This window comes from Ornithorhynchus anatinus, chromosome 14 (assembly GCF_004115215.2).
Source record: "Ornithorhynchus anatinus isolate Pmale09 chromosome 14, mOrnAna1.pri.v4, whole genome shotgun sequence".
Taxonomy (NCBI): domain Eukaryota; kingdom Metazoa; phylum Chordata; class Mammalia; order Monotremata; family Ornithorhynchidae; genus Ornithorhynchus; species Ornithorhynchus anatinus.
In genome coordinates this window covers 48,485,340-48,501,054 of record NC_041741.1, presented here as the reverse complement: position 1 = coordinate 48,501,054, position 15,715 = coordinate 48,485,340, and the positions used below count along the sequence as shown (strand labels likewise).

The 15,715-nt window shown below is 49.4% G+C and overlaps 1 protein-coding gene across 3 annotated transcripts in view; it reads left to right on the top strand.

Moving 5' to 3' along the window:
- The window catches only part of MOV10L1 (Mov10 like RISC complex RNA helicase 1), a 43,105-nt gene that overhangs the window by 14,065 nt on the left and 13,325 nt on the right, over positions 1-15,715 (top strand). For 2 of the 3 annotated variants that reach the window (XM_007661560.3, XM_007661562.3), the window contains exons 9-19: positions 448-642; positions 3,261-3,375; positions 4,685-4,862; positions 7,561-7,631; positions 9,332-9,423; positions 10,314-10,372; positions 11,219-11,325; positions 12,438-12,537; positions 13,225-13,388; positions 14,181-14,327; positions 15,294-15,415. In XM_007661560.3, the coding sequence (XP_007659750.1) occupies positions 448-642; positions 3,261-3,375; positions 4,685-4,862; positions 7,561-7,631; positions 9,332-9,423; positions 10,314-10,372; positions 11,219-11,325; positions 12,438-12,537; positions 13,225-13,388; positions 14,181-14,327; positions 15,294-15,415 (1,350 nt within the window). The remainder of the gene's footprint in view (positions 1-447; positions 643-3,260; positions 3,376-4,684; positions 4,863-7,560; positions 7,632-9,331; positions 9,424-10,313; positions 10,373-11,218; positions 11,326-12,437; positions 12,538-13,224; positions 13,389-14,180; positions 14,328-15,293; positions 15,416-15,715) is intronic. The other variant, XM_007661561.3, reaches the window with a different exon arrangement.

The window sequence follows — 15,715 nt, the reverse complement described above, 5'->3', positions numbered from 1 at the left end:
CTTGATACATCTGTGATTCATGTGGAAAAAACTTCCCCCTTTTTTTGGTCTTGAAAGCAATTGAGTGGGAAATCCTGAATGATATAAAGCATATTAAAGATACACGTACCTTTATCTTATATAAGTAATTTATATTATAAATTATTTAAATTAATGTCGGTCTCCTACCCCCCCAGATCATAAACTCGGTGTGGGCAGGGAACGTGTCTGCTAACTCTCTTGTACTGCACTCTCCCAAGCTCTTAGAACAGTGCTCTGCATATAGTAAGCACTCAGGACATACTATTGATTGATTGATTGGTTGGTTTGGCTTCAAACTACGGATGACCTTTTGCTATTAACTGAAATTTTACATAGAGCGGTAGACATATATGCGACCCACACTCAGTTATTTGTGGTTATATCTGGTACTGCGAAGAAACTTAACCATTTTTTCACTTCTTCAAGGAATCCAGGTCGCTGCAAGGAACTCCTCCTGTTGTGTTTTTCCGACTTCAATATCGGGCGCTTCATTGAAGTGAACGTAGTGAGTGAGGAGGAATCCCTAATAGCCGTCAAAGAGACCTTTTCTTGGAGAAAGGCCAACCCTCTGCCGGAATTCGTCCCCACGAAGACCACCGTGGTTGTGACGACGCAGAAAAGGTACCGTCACTTCCCCAGAGGTGCTCGTTGATGTCGACGATTGAGATGTCCAGCGGGCCCATGGGAAAGAAAGGTGCTCTGAACAGAGTAAGTGCTCGATGAATGCCACTGTTGGATCGGTAGAGAACAATGACGGATGTCTAACGGGATACCCGGGATGGTAGTTCGTTGTGCAGTTATTATCGGGAACTACATCAGAAAAATACGTGGCATTAATGTTGCTTGAACACAGAGAGAAGCATTCATTGCAGAAAACGGAGAGGTGGGTGACAATGAGAATCACCTGGAATTTTCTTCGGTCAATATGCCGTTGACCCATTCGGGTTAACAGGGGGTCACCCTGTCCTCTAAGCCATCCAAAGGTCTTTGTGTTTCTTTTTCTCTGTATTTAAATGGACTACCTACTCCTCAGTTCTGCTTTTCTCTGGGGAAGCTGGCCAGCTGGCTCTGCCATCTCTGAGGAAGAAGAGGAGGCGGCTCAGCCATCTCCGAAGAAGCTGGGTAGCTGGCCCTACCGCCTCTGGAAAGAAGATCGGCCAGCCCTTGGCTCACAAGTGGTAGTGGAAGCTCTTCCTTCACAGAAGCAGCGTGGCCTAGTGGCTAGAGCCCGGGCCCCGGGAGTCAGAAGGACCTGGGTTCTCTTCCCAGCTGCACCACTTGTCTGCTGGGCGACCTTGGGCAGGTCGCTTCGCTTCTCTCTGCCTCAGTTCCCTCATCTGGAAAATGGGGATGAAGACGGTGAGCCCTAGGTGGGACGGGAACCTTGTCCAACTGGTTTATCTTGAATCTATCCCAGGAATAGAATAGGGCCTGGTACATAGGAAGTGCTTAACAAATATCATCGTTATTATCAGTAGTAGTATTATGATTAGTTACACAGATCCCAGGGCCTCCCGAGTTGGCAAAAGGGGATAATAATAATTGTAGTATTTGTTAAGCACATACTCTATTCCAAGGGCTGTACTGAGCGCTGGGGTAGATATAGGATAATCAGGTCCCCACATGAGGCTCACAGAGTAAGGTAGGAGAGAGAACAGGGACTGATTCCCCATTTTGCAGGTGAGGAAGCCGAGGCACAGAGAAGTGAAGCGACTTGCCCGAGGTCATAGGAGCAGGAAAGTGGTGGAACTGGGGTTAGAACCCAGGTCCTCTGACTCCCAGCCCCAGGCTCTTTCCATTAGGGCATGCTGCTTCCCTAGGGTTTGGGATGCTGAGAGAACTACATGTGGAGGGAAAGAACATGTTTTTCCTTTTCCTCTCCTGCATTTCTTCTTCTGTCTCTCACTTCTGTCTGTCTCTTTGTCTCTTTCCTTTTTCTTCCCTTCCCTCCCACAAAATGCGGTGAAAGAAAAGCAGAATTGAGGAGTGGGTCGTCCATTTAACAGGATAGTCGGATGGATTAGAGGAGTGGGTAATGGGTAACCTTAGTTAAACCGTATGGGTAAATGGCAAATGGAGAAAGTTCCATTTTCTGCAGGATTCTCATTATCACCCACACCTCTCTGTTATCTGCAGTGAATTTTTCTTTCTATGTTAAAGAAACATTAATGCCACGCGTTCTTTTGATATAGCTCCCGATAATAAATACACAATGAATCACTCCCTGGGTATCGAGTTAGACATCTGTCATTGTTCTCTATCAGTTAATCAGTGGCATTTATCGAGTACCTACTGTGTTCAGAGCACCGTACTAAGCGCTTGGGAGAGTGTGCCATAACAGAGGTTTTAGACACATTCCTTGCGCGAAACAAGCAGTCTAACAGGAATTATAATGGTATTTATTAAGCACTCACTATGTATCAAGCACTCTTCTAAGCCCTGGGGTGGATACAGGTAACCAGGTTGGGCCCGTTTCTGTCCCACACGGGGCTCACAGTCTTAATCCCCATTTTACAGATGAGGGATTTGCAGAGAAGTGAAGTGACTTGCTCAAGGTACCACAGAGGAATGTGCCCCCTTGCCTGGGGTTAGAGGCTGGGTGGGAAAGCCGAACGGGCTGCCTGCAAGGAGGCAGGCTTGGGATGGAGAGTAAGCATGTTCTGAATAGCAGAAGAGAGACAGCTCCCCCCTCTGAGGCCTAAATGGAGCAGAGTGGCTCACCCAAGAGAAAGGCTCATTATGAAGCACTGAAAGGAAGGTGCTGATTTTCACGGTTCTTTACTACTGACATTATTTTAAGAACCGAAAGACAAATTAGTAATGGTAAAGTGTGGAATACGGTAATAATAATGTTGGTATTTGTTAAGCGCTTACTATGTGCAGAGCACTGTTCTAAGCGCTGGGGTAGACACAGGGCAATCAGGTTGTCCCATGTGGGGCTCTCAGTCTTAATCCCCATTTTACAGATGAGGTAACTGAGGCACAGAGAAGTGAAGTGACTTGCCCACCGTCACACAGCTAAGTGGCAGAGCCGGGATTCGAACCCATGACCTCTGACTCCAAAGCCCGGGCTATTGCCACTGAGCCACGGAAGCTGAAACAAGCTCTCCTCGAGGAGTATTAATGTTTGTTCTTGAAGGAAATGGTAGTGCTGGGGGCCTAGTGTACAAGCATTCTTACTCGCAACCTGTGAAGAGAAATACATCGTTTAAAATTTTTTTTAAAAACTTGTTTTTAAGGAACCTGAGAAGACAACTTCCAAGTTTCCTTCCTCACTATCCAGTCCCCGACAGACTGAGAAAATGCGTGGAACAAGAAATGGACGTCCTGATCTTTCAGCCGTTACTTGCCGAGGTGAGAGAACCATGTATGGGAGTGTTTATCTGTCTCTCCAAAGCCTCTGAGCGGTTGGCAAGGCTCTCTCTGAAAATGCACGCACACAAACTGCTAGTTTCTGTATTGCTGTTTTGGAAACAAAAGATTTTTGTAAATGATTTGATGCTAAGACATGCTGGTGGAATCGAATGAGGAGCAGTGAAAAGATAACCTCGATAGGTAAGAGCGAGTTTTTCCATCAGTCATATTTCTTGAGTGCTAATTGCGTGCAGACCCCCTTATTAAGTGCTCAAAGAGAGCACAGAAAACACAGTTGGTAGGCACGTTCCCTGTCCACAAGGAGCTTACAGTCTAGGGGGGAAGCATTCGTTAAGAATGAATTGCGGATTTGGATGTGAGTCCTGTGGGACTGAGGGGTGGGAAGGGGTACGATCCAAGTGCAGGGAAGATGCGGAAAGGAGAGGGAGTAGGGGGAATGAGGGTTTAGTTGGGGAAGGCTTCTTGGAGGAGGTGGGATTTTAATAAGGCTCTGAAGGTGGGGAGAGTGATGGTCCGTCGGATATGAAGGGGGAGAGGGAGTTCCAGGCCAGAGGTAGGATGTGGGCAGGGGTTGGTGGCGAGGTAAAAGAGATCGAGGTACGGTGAGTAGATTGTCCTTAGAGAAGCAAAGTGAGGGGGGGTCATAATAGTCTTTGGATCGTAAGCTCGTTGTGGGGAGGGACTATATCTGTTATTTTGCTATATTGTCCTCTCCCAAACACTTAGTTTAATGCTCTGCACACAGTAAGCACTCAGTAAATGTGATTGATTGATTAGGTAATTTGAAGTCAGTCTTGGGTTTTTAACCTCCCACATAGGCCTTTTGTATGGAGAAGGTAGGTCCCTTCTCCAGTTTTTCCCCCTATGATAACTGGTTAGGGAGTGTCTGTGCCTTGCTAAGCTGAGAATATCATGCGAGTGGTAGTCATAATAATAATACTGGTGTGCGTCTAAACGTTTATTCTGTGCCAAACACTGTACTAAATAAGTACAAGATGGAAGACAGTAGATACAGGATAGAGAATAATCAGGTCAGACACACTCCCGGTTCCACGTGGGGCTAATAGTCCGAGGGGGAAGAACAGTTATGAATCCCCATTTTTACAGATGAGGAAACGGAGGCACCAAGGAGTGAGCGACTTGTCTGAGGTCACCCAGCAGGCAGGTGGCAAGGGCTCTGCGAGAAATGCCCAGGCCCACCAATTCCCCCTCCATTCCACTCACAAACGTAGGCCCACCAACTCCTCCTCCATTCCACTCGCAAACGTATCGCTCTCTTTGTCTCCAGCGGCTGAGCATCGCCAACTATAAGGGCAACTTTTCCACCCTGCTTTGGCTCGAGGAAATCCACGCCGAAATGGACATCAGAGATTACAGCATGAGTGGGGTCATTTTAAAACGGAACGGAAACCTGTTGGTCTTGGAGGTGCCCGGATTGTCGGAGGGCAGACCGTCTCTCTATCCTGGTTGGTTTGACTTTTGTTATTAAAGAAAAAAAAACCTGGGGGGGTCATCAGCTGCCTGTGTTCAGGTGGGCACTCCAACTGTCTCCGGCCCGACCGAGAAACCTCGCAGTGAGGATGAGGAGAGTTTTCCGATGCTACCTGCGGGGACATCGGGGAAGGATAGCACCAACCCAGCACCGGTTCCCTTCCACTGGGTCCCGGAGAGGCAGCCCAGAGCCACCACCCCGGGGAATTCTAGCTTCGAGCTCAGTCTAGCCACTCGCCACTTTCCCTTTTTAATGGCCACCACTCTCAAGTCATCCCCGAAAGGACCCGGCCTGGAGAGATGGACGTATTCTCTTGCCCAGGGAGAGGGATTTAGCCGGGGGCTTAGGGGAGAAGCATCTGGAAAGGGGACGGGGAAAACGATACTTCTCTGAATTGCCGTCTCCATCTGAATAATAATAATAATGAGAGTAATTGTAGTTATGGGTTAAACACTTCTGTGCCAAACAGTGAGGTAAATACAAGATGATCCGATCAGACACAGTCCATGTCCCTCACAGGTCTCTGTCTAAGGGGGAAGGAGAGCGGGTAGTTCAACCCCATTTTCCAACTGAGGAAACTGAGGCAACATACCAGGGAAGTGCCTTATGCGGGATCCACAGCAGGCCAGCAGTGGAGCTGGGATTAGAGTCCAGGATTCCTGGCTCCTACTGTCAGGAGGCCACACACCTTCTATTGACTCCCCCACTGCCTGGCCTCTCCGAGTCGTCGTTCCCTTCCACCCTCGCGACCCCAGCGCCCCGCCGGCTTTGGCTTTTTGACCAATTTCAACTCCTTTTTCTCCTCCCTCCTTTCACTTCTTTCTCCTGCACGGATACTCAGGGACTTCAACTTCCTCGTTGGTGAGGATCCTTCCGGCAGTATTCAATACATCATGTTTGGGACCGAAACCGTTAGAGGAGATAGCTTAAAATCACTCTGTCATAATCTGGTTTATTCATTTATTAGGTGCCCCTGGGTGACGATGGCTAATCACCTTCTGCCTTTATCGGGGAAGTGGGTGAACTCTAAGAGCCACGGAAATCCTGACAGCGTGACTGAAACCTGAAACTAGCGGTGCGGACTTTCTGAATAATGGGCACTTCTGCTTTTTAGAAGGGAGTTGACAAACAGTGACTCTCCCCCGCCTTCACAGGCTTATTGAAGGCCCATCTCCTCCAGGAGGCCTTCCGTGACTAAGCCCTCCTTTCCTTTTCTCCCACTCCGTTCTGCGTCACCCTGACTTGCTCCCTTTATTCATCCTCCTCCTCAGCCCCACAGCGCTTAGATCCTTATCTGTCATTTATTTATTTATTTTAATGTCTCTCTCCCCCTCTAGACTGTAAGCTTGTTGAGGGCGGGGAATGTATCTGTTTATTGTTGTAGTGTACTCTCCCCAGTGCTCAGTACAGCGCTCTGCACACAGTAAGCGCTTAATAAATAGCATCGACTGACTCTCATCATCCAGCATCTGACTTCCTCACGCTATTCAACTCTGGCAGCTTCTCCCTTCACCCCCCCACAAGCAGCCCTACAGCCCAGATGCACTTTACATGGCATCGTCTGGAGACAGAGTTCCACACCTTCTCTCATCAACTCTGACCTCCTGCCTCACCACCTCCCCTCCAAATTCTGTTCTCACCGCCCCCTCTATGGCCTCTCGGCTCCAGACCCGTTCACCTTGCCCCAGGTTTTCACATTCATCCTCCCACCCTTGCTAAATAATTTTGGTAAATGATTTTTGCATGTCTGCCTCCCCATTGGGATCGTAGGTTCCTTGTGGGCAGGGCCCATGCGGTTTTTTTTGTTTGTTTTGTTTTTCTGTGGTATTTACGAAGCACTAGGTGATAGGCACTGTACTACGCTCTGGGGTAGATACAAGGTAGATTGGACCCATTCCATGTCCCACATGGGGCTCATAGTCTTAATCGCCATTATACAGATGAGGTGACTGAGGCATCAGAGAAGTTAAGTGACTTGTTTAAAGTCACACAGCAGACAAGGGGCAGAGCCAGGATTAGAACCCAGGTCCTTCTGACTCCCAAGCCCGTCCTCTATCAACTAGTCCACGCTGCTTCCCTTTGCTTTGTTCTGCTGTGAGCCCAATGTGGGAGAGGGACCTTGCACATAATTAGCACTTAACAAATAACACAATTCGTTATTATTTTGCTTCTGTCGTGCTTTCCCAAGCTTCTGGCCCAATGCTTTTCACTCAGTAGGTGCTCATTAAATACCTTGGAATGACCGAAAGGGGAAAGAGAAAAGGGGGGAGGGCATGAGGGGAGAAGGGGAGAGGGAGTGTGATGGAAAGGAAATGAGAGACGAGGCAGGGAAGAAGAGCCTCTCAGCTAAAAAAAGAAAAAGAGTGATTTTTCTGGAGGAGTGGAAAGAGAAAGGCCCCAAGGACAATGTTGTAAATTAGTCTAAATAGAACAATGGAAATGAAATAGGGCATAGAAATGATCTTCCAACACAACAACTTTGATGTATTTCACTTCTGTAGATGAGGACCCCCTCAGCTCAGCTTTATGATAGTGTTTCCCAGTTTCCAGGTTGTAGAACTCCTGGTTCCAGAACCTGTCTTCACTAGTCAGTGCCTCTCCTTTCCCGTCCAGCCAAAGCTCTTCTTTGCCTCGTCCAGGAGTCACCCGGGGTGTGTTTGTTTTGCAACTAGGTGACAAAGTGATTTTAAGAAGCCAGGACAACGTTGAACATGTGATTGACTACGTGGGCTACGTCGCCGAGGTGAGCGCACTTTCCGCTCTCGAGATTATTCCAGAAGCAGAGTCTGAGGGAGAGCGGCTAAGAAAATTCAGAAGACTGGTATCCGAGAAGTTTGTCCTCTTGTGCCGAAATGAAGTACAGAGCACCCTGACATATCTCCAATTTACAGAGATCCTATTAAGTTATAGTCCAATCTTCCAAGGCTTAGAAACCACCCAGTTTGGTGGCATGTACCATTCTGTCGTCGCCGTTTTAGAAGCTCAGTAGCCCACCTACGTCGCTGCCTCCTGAACCATTTCTTGAGCACCTTTTATTGCAGAAAACTTCGTACTAGGTGCTCGGGGAATGTGTCGAGAAAAACGAAGCCAGTTCCCACCCCAAGGTGCTCACTTCTAGAGAGGAAGACAGATAAAGGGAGAATTAATAGAGTGACATTAGGACATGAATTTTCTAGCCTTTAAGTAAATCAAAGGAGGAAGTCCTCCTGCCCCCCGTCATGATCGGTTGGTGGCCGCCGGGCTCCGTGACTCCAAACGGTGGAGCCTTCCATTCCCTTAGTTCTGCCAACCGGCAGGCTAAAGATTGCCCTGTTACGAAGGGCACAGACCTAGACCACCCACCCCTGTCCTTCTTGGAGCACGGCTCAACGGAAGGGAAAATGGTGGGGGCAGGGCCCGAGACCTCTGAACCCCTGGGCAGCCGGTCATCAGGGACGATTCGGCCTTCACGTATTTCCAAGGCCTTGCCAAAAAGCAAACTCTGGGAATTTCTTTCCAGTTGGCCGAACAGAGGCTTTGAAGCTTTACGGTGAGCGTGCTCTGCAGAGCACAACCGGGAGGCGTGGCTGCCAGCCAGCAGCCCAGTAGGCGAATCCTAGGACGAAACGATGGCGACGGGAACATTGGGGAAAAAAATGACAGGAGAATTGATTCTCTGAGGGCAAGTCGAAGCAGATGGGGGTTGTTCAGTAGAACAGGGTGGGTTGGTGTGGTCATCAAGTAGTCTAGACTGTATGCTCGTTGTGGGCAGGGATTGCGTCTGTTTATTGTCGGATTGTACCCTCCCAAGCGCTTAGTACAGTCCTCTACACACAGTAAGTGCTCAGTCTCTACAGTTGACAGAGGGGTATTTATTGAGCACTTATTGTGTGCAGATCACTGGACTAAATGCTTGGGAAAATATAATAGATGTCCCAAGACCTCTCTCCCAAGCAGCTTCCGAGAGGAGTTAGCGACCCAAAAGAGCAGCTCTGAGCCGTTATTACGGCAAGCCAAGGTTGAGCACGATTTATAATAATAATAATGAAATTAGTTAAGCGCTTACTATGTGCCAAGCACCGTTCTCAGCACTGGGGTAGTTACAGGGTAATCAGCTAGTCCCATGTGGGGCTCACAGTCTTAATCCCCATTTTACAGATGAGGTAACTGAGGCCCAGAGAAGTGAAGTGTCCTGTCCAAAGTTACCCAGGTGGCAGAGGTGGGATTAGAACCAATGGCCTCTGACTCCCAAGCCCGGTCTCTTGCCACTGAGTCCCGCTGCTGCTTATTCGTTCTGAAATCATCCTCTCACTTACCCTACCTACACTGACGGTCATCCCTTCATTTTGAAACAGGGGTCATAGGCTGAGCTTACGTAGTCTAAAACTATGCCAAGAATCATTTGTTCATTATGAAAGCATTCAGTGGGGAAAATACTCATTTGCCCATCCCTTGTTCTTTAAGATACATGAAGAAGATGCCACTCTGAAACTCAATCCAGAATTCGAACAGGCTTACAATTCAGAACCCATGGACGTACAATTCACCTTCAACAGGTAAAGATCCCTAGAGCATCGGTCCACTCTCGAGGACTTTTCTACTGTGTGCCCAGTTGTCCAGATGAGCTGGTTGTTGAGCTGCAAGAAGTTTAAGCTGTAAAATCCGTGACACCGTGAGACAGGCTGACCTCTTCCCTCTGTTAAAATTTCTGAAAAAAATCCAAAAAACCTCCGGGTTTTGTCGAGCAGCCTCATTTTATGTACCTTGGCTAGTACGGCTAATACCTACCTAGGAAGTTAGGTTTCCCAACAAAACTTAACTTTAAAATGTAATAAAAGACATCTCCGTAGGTGTCTGAAAACTCCTCTTCAGTGTTAGCAATAGACATTGAGGGGAATCCTTTCTGTTGAATTGTCCTACAGCCCTGTACTCCAAAAGTTGAAATACTTAATGCCTTTTGAAGAGTTGACTTTTAGCCATCCTGGTGCCCTTCTAAGGTAGATAGAGGGTGTGGGCGGAATCATCCGGTCCATGTTCCAGTTGACCGTGAGGACTGATGAATGATTGTTCCGACCCCACTCCGGCTCCCAGTCGCTCTTTCTTTCTATTAATGTCAAAAATCCCTGTCTAGACTGTAAGCTCATTGTGGGCAGGGAACGTGTCTGTGTGTTGTTATATGGTACTCTCCCAAGCGCTTAGTTGGACTGACGTAGTAGAGTGCTCTGCACACAGTAAGCACTCCATAAATACGACGGACTGACCGAGAGAGGATCGGAATAATTTTCAGACTAGGGCGGTGCGCTCCGCTACAGCCATCTGCAGTAGAAGCTGAATAGAAGCACATAGTGAGTGATTAACAAACCCCGTAACAAAAAAGATAGAGAACGGTTACTGTCTGTGCATGCAACTGCTTACCCTCCCTTGACTCTGGCCTTGTGTTTGGCAGGACAACCAGCAGGAGATGTCAGTTTGCAGTTGAGCAAGCTCTCCATTTGGGCGATAAAGGTAGTAATAATAAAATAATACTTGTTAAGTGCTTACCGTGTGCCAAGCGCTGTACGAAGCACGAGGACAGACACAAGATAATGGGGTTGGGCACAGTCCCTGTCCCACACGGGGCTCACGGTCTAAATCTCCATTTTACAGATGAGGGAACTGAAGCCCAGAGAAGTGAAGTGACTTGCCCAAGGTCACGTAGACAAGTGGCGGAGCTGGGACTAGAAGCCAGCTCCTTCCGACTGCCAGACCCGTCCTCTATCCCCTAGGGAACACCGCTTCCCAGTATTGCAGCCCCCCGCCTCTGTCATCCTCTCTTCTTCCCAACACCACAGAGTTGGGTTTGTGATAGACTCTGTACTTGCCCTCAAGGAGCTGACAATCTAGCCGGGGAGACAGGTCCTAAGATAAATTGTAAGGAAGGAGAAGCAAGAGCGAGGCCTAACGGCTTCCAGCGCCTCACTGGGATTTCATTCATTCAATAGTATTTATTGAGCGCTTACTATGTGCAGAGCACTGTACTAAGCGCTTGGGATGAACAAGTCGGCAACAGATAGAGACGGTCCCTGCCGTTTGACGGGCTTACGGTCTGATCGGGGGAGACGGACAGACGAGAACAATGGCAATGGATTTGTGACCACGGCCGGACTCCGGAGGGAGTTAGGCAGCCACTGATTCCTCTAGCGTAGTGTCCTGGAGAGCCGAGCGTGAAGTAGAGCTAGCTAAAGAAGGCTGGAGTGTGCCGGCGTCCGGGAAAATTCCGCCAACTGGGGCCTGGATAGACTCTCGTAAGCACACCTGGGAAACCGTCATACCCGATTTCACTTCCTGTCTCCTTTCCCCCCTTCAAAAAAGTATTGTTTCCAGAGAGCATCAGTTTACAAGCACCTCAGGTCTCTGGGACTTGGAACAGCATACAAGATAGTCCTGGTGATCAACAGGCTGCTCCTGGGCAGGACAAGGTAAGATGTGGGCCGACTTTCCTCAGAAATGGGGCTGGAATTAGCCTCAGAGGCATGACTGAAGGCAAGTGCGTGGCATGGGTCGTTTTGTGAAGTAGACGGCCAGGATTTGAATGCCCAAGGCACTAGGTTCAAGTGTCAATGTTGGGGTCTGTCTGCCTTGAGACTTTGGTTTTAATTGAGGGTGTTTTATAATGAGTGTGCTAAATCTATCTAATGTGTATTGGGTCTGTGTGTGTGTGTAAACACACATGTTATACATATGTATGTATGTTACTGCTTCCCCAGTGGAGTTGTCGAAATATTAACCCCAACCCTCCCCCCCAAAAAAAGTCCTTTCAAGGTTTACGTAGCAGGGACCTTGGGTAAGCCACTTCACTTTTGGGCCTCTGTTACCTCACCTTGTAAAATGAGGATAAAATTCCTCTTCTCCCTCCTTCTTAGATTGGGACTGGGATTATGTCCAATATGCTCACCATTTGGTACGGTGCCTGGCACGTAATAATAATAATTGTGCTGTTTGTTAAGCATTTGCTATGTGCCAAGCACTCTTCCAGAGACGGGGATAGTTAAAGGATAATCAGGTCCCACGTGGGGCTCAAAATCTAAGTAGGAGGGAGAACAGGTATTGTAGCCCCATTTTCCAGAGGAGGGAACCGAGTCATAGAGAAGAAGTTAAGGGACTTGACCAAGGTCAAGCAACAGACAGTTGGCAGAGGCGGGTTTAGAACCCAGGTCCTGTGACTCCCAGGCCTGTGCTTTTTCCAGTAGGCCACACTGCTTTACAATTACATGAGAAATACCACTTAAAAAACCCAAAAACCTCCACCAGGGAGACGCTGGGAGAAATTCAGGGTCCAGAAAACACCATCCTCACCCTTGGGTGTCTTGCACCCTGACAGCCTCCCACAGTGACTCACTATCCAGGGCTTAGAATGGTGCTCATATAGTAAACGCTTAACAAATGCCAACATTATCGTGATTATTATTAATATAATCAAACATACAGTTGCTTGTTTTCCAGAGACAAACATTTCCCAATACCTTTTTTCCTTTTGCAACATTTTCTCTCTCTGATTATTTTTCAAATTCCTTTTCTTTTTTTCCTTCAGACGAAACTCACAAAGGAGCAAACCAAACGTCCCCCAGAGGAGAGCGACGCCTCCGCCAGCGGTAGAGCGGAGACCGTCTCCTCACAAGAAAGCGAACCAGGTACGTCACCGTCCTGGCTTTGAGGGGGTGCAGGACAGACAGTGGGAAGGGCTCCCGGCCACAGGAAAGAGGGCTAAAATAGTAAAACGGGGCCTCTGCCAGTAGAGTCGAGGAACCCTGGCGACAAAAATGTCCGAGGCCCGGCTCAGTAGCGGACTTGGAGTTCAGGAACTGTTCTGCCGGTCCCCGCCCCGAGGCTGGAGGCCACCAACTCTTCACTCTTCCCCATCGCCAAAACCAAGGATGTCTCAAGGGACTGACCGGAGATCTCGCGAATTTCTGGGGGGTGACGGGTGCCAAATTCCAGATCAGAGTCCAAGGGCGGTTTTTCTGTTGGTTTGTTTTCTTTTTTTTGAGAGGGGTGGGAGGAGGTCTTCCCCGGAGACCTCTACAGATGGGATCAGTCTCCCAGCCTTCCCGGAAGGCAGGAAGATGGACCTCTGACCCCCAAGCAGTTCCTGACCACCTAAAATATCTCAGGTGGTTCCCGGACCTCTGTGTCTCCGAGTTCTTGTGGACTCAACAAGTTCCGGGGCAGAGAGGACCTGAGAGTTTGCCTCCAGCTGCTTTTCGGGGGCCACCCAGCTACCTTCTTGATGACATCCCCTAGACCTTACGTCCCCCCAGACCAAGTGGCAGCTTGTAAGATTCCAGTGACTTATTCTCCCCCATCTCTCTGGAGTGCAGCTCTGGCAGTTCAAGAAAACGGCTTTTTCAATCCCGTGCTGAACGAACATCAGAAATTGGCAGTGAAAAGGATCCTGAGTGGCGACTGCCGCCCGATTCCCTACGTCCTCTTTGGGCCGCCCGGGACCGGAAAGACGGTGACGATCATAGAGGCCATATTACAGGTGACAGTGGTGATAAGTATATTAATTGTGATGTTCATTGGGATCGGGCAAAGGTGCCAAAGCCGGAGCCTCCGGCCAGGCGGGCACCCTCGACCTCAGCCGATCCGACCGCCTGGTGCCCGCGTGAACCCGGCTTCCCGTGGCCTCGGCTGTTTTCCCGAGATGCCCTCACATCTCATCGGGGGTTGGGAGGGTTGCCCTGGGTCACTCACGTGGCACGCCGCTTCACTTCTCGGTTCTCTCGTTCTATTGTGAAGCCAGCCAGATGGGGGAAGTCTATTTCCTAGAGATTGGCCAGCCTCGATCCTTCCGACCGGTCACCCATCCGGCCCCGTCGGCCGTGCCGGAAAACCCAGTCGACGGGAAAATCAGAGTCCAGGAGGCAGGACTCCCGGGGGCCGCTTGTTCAAAACCCAACCCTCTGTGAGGATGAGAACGTGGGTTACGTGAGGACTTTCCCCTGAAGAGCTCAGAACGCTCTCACCCAACTCATCTCGGGCATCAGAACACTCTCACCCAATCCCAACAATCCCACAAGCCAGCAGGAGCCCAGAGGCATTCGCACAGAGCGGATCCCGGGACGTCTGGGACACTCTGGGAAAAGACCCCGACCCCTGCCTCCTTCCCAGCCCGCATTCGGCCCAACGGGCCCCACCCCTACTGGGTTTCGACGTGTTCTGGATTGACTGTTCGTTCCTGGTGGTTTTTGTCCGGAGGGGTGGGGATTGGGAGCGGGGCAGGGGCCGGCACCTCCTTCCGCTTTAATCGGCCGAGCTCGCCTTCTTCCCGTAGATCCATTACACTCTACCGGACAGTCGAATTTTGGTCTGTGCCCCGTCTAACAGTGCCACAGACCTGGTGTGCCTGAGGCTCCATGAAAGCAATAAGCTGAAACCTGGTACCATGGTGAGAGTGAATGCCACGTGCAGGTCGGAAGAGGTAATGTTCCCCGAAGTGCCCGGTTTTTAAAGAACGCGAGGAGCAGATGAAGAGTATAGCGTCAGTAGTCTAAATTCTTCTGCTGACTCGCCTGGAAGCTCCTATCGCCGTCCTGGGATATAAACGTGCTACTAGCTATAACCTCTGCTCGTCCTAATAGTGATTGTGGTATTTTTGAAGTGCTTACTGTGTGCTGAGCTCTGAGGTAGACGGGCTGCAATCATCTTGGACCCAATCTCATTTCCACAAGGGGCTCAGAGTCTGAGTAGGAAGGAGAACGGGTGTTGAATCCCCATTTTTGTAAATGAGGGAACTGAGGCAGAGAAGTGAGTTGTCCAAAGTCCTACAGCCGGTAAATGGAGAAGCCGGAATTAGAACGCGGGTCCTTTGACTCCCAGGCCTGTGCTCTTTCCACTGGGCAATGCCGCTTCTCCGGTCTTCATTTTATTTTATTTTATTTACCTTTTATTCAGTGGTATTTCTTAAGCGCTTACTGTGTGCCAGGCACCGTTCTAAGCCCCGGTGTAGTAGTAATGTGATCAGGTTGGACACAGTCCTTGTCCCACATAGGGCTCACAGTCTTTTACAGATGAGGTAATTAAGGCACAGGGAACTAACCCGCCCACGGTCACACAAGCAGACAAGTGGCAGAGCCGGGATTAGAACCCAGGGCCTTCTGACTCCCAGGCCCGGGCTTTAACCGCTGGGCCATGCTGCTTCTGCCCCCAACCTGTGAAGTCGGCGGTTGTAGCATTCCGGTGTTAAACTCTCAATTGGTTCCTGAAGAACAATCTGAGTAAAGTGGAATTCTAGAAGTCCAAAGATGTAAAATTGAGCTTTATTTGAATCCGAGCGGTGCCCTTGGTCGCCTGAAAATTTTGAGCCGCATCTGTGTACGTGTCGTCTGGGTCCCTGTCCCCTTTGTAGGGGCACTGTTTTGAAAAGACTCGCCTGGTGTGTTTTCAGGCCCTCAATGAAACACTGAAACTCTACAGCAAAGAGGGAGAAGATATTTGGAAAGCCTCTCGGTTCAGAATCATCATAACCACATGCAGCAGTGCAGGTCTATTTTATCAGATAGGAGTGAGGTACTTTGAATGCGCGGATTGAGGAGCTAGTGGGCTTTTCGGGGGGGGGATAAAGTGCCTAGAATCGAGAGGGCACCATCACCGTAGTGGTTATTTATCGAGCGCTTACTGTGTGCAGGGCTTGGGAGAGCCCAGAACGACAGAGTGGGTAGGCGGGTTCCCTGCCGACACCAAGCTTAGAATCTAGAGGGGGAGAAATGGAGCGAACTCTCTTTAACGGTGAACTGACTTGTCCAGGAACAAGGCCACCGGGGAGCAGACGAGACGCGATGGCCAGATCCCGGGCAGTGGGAGAGGGGC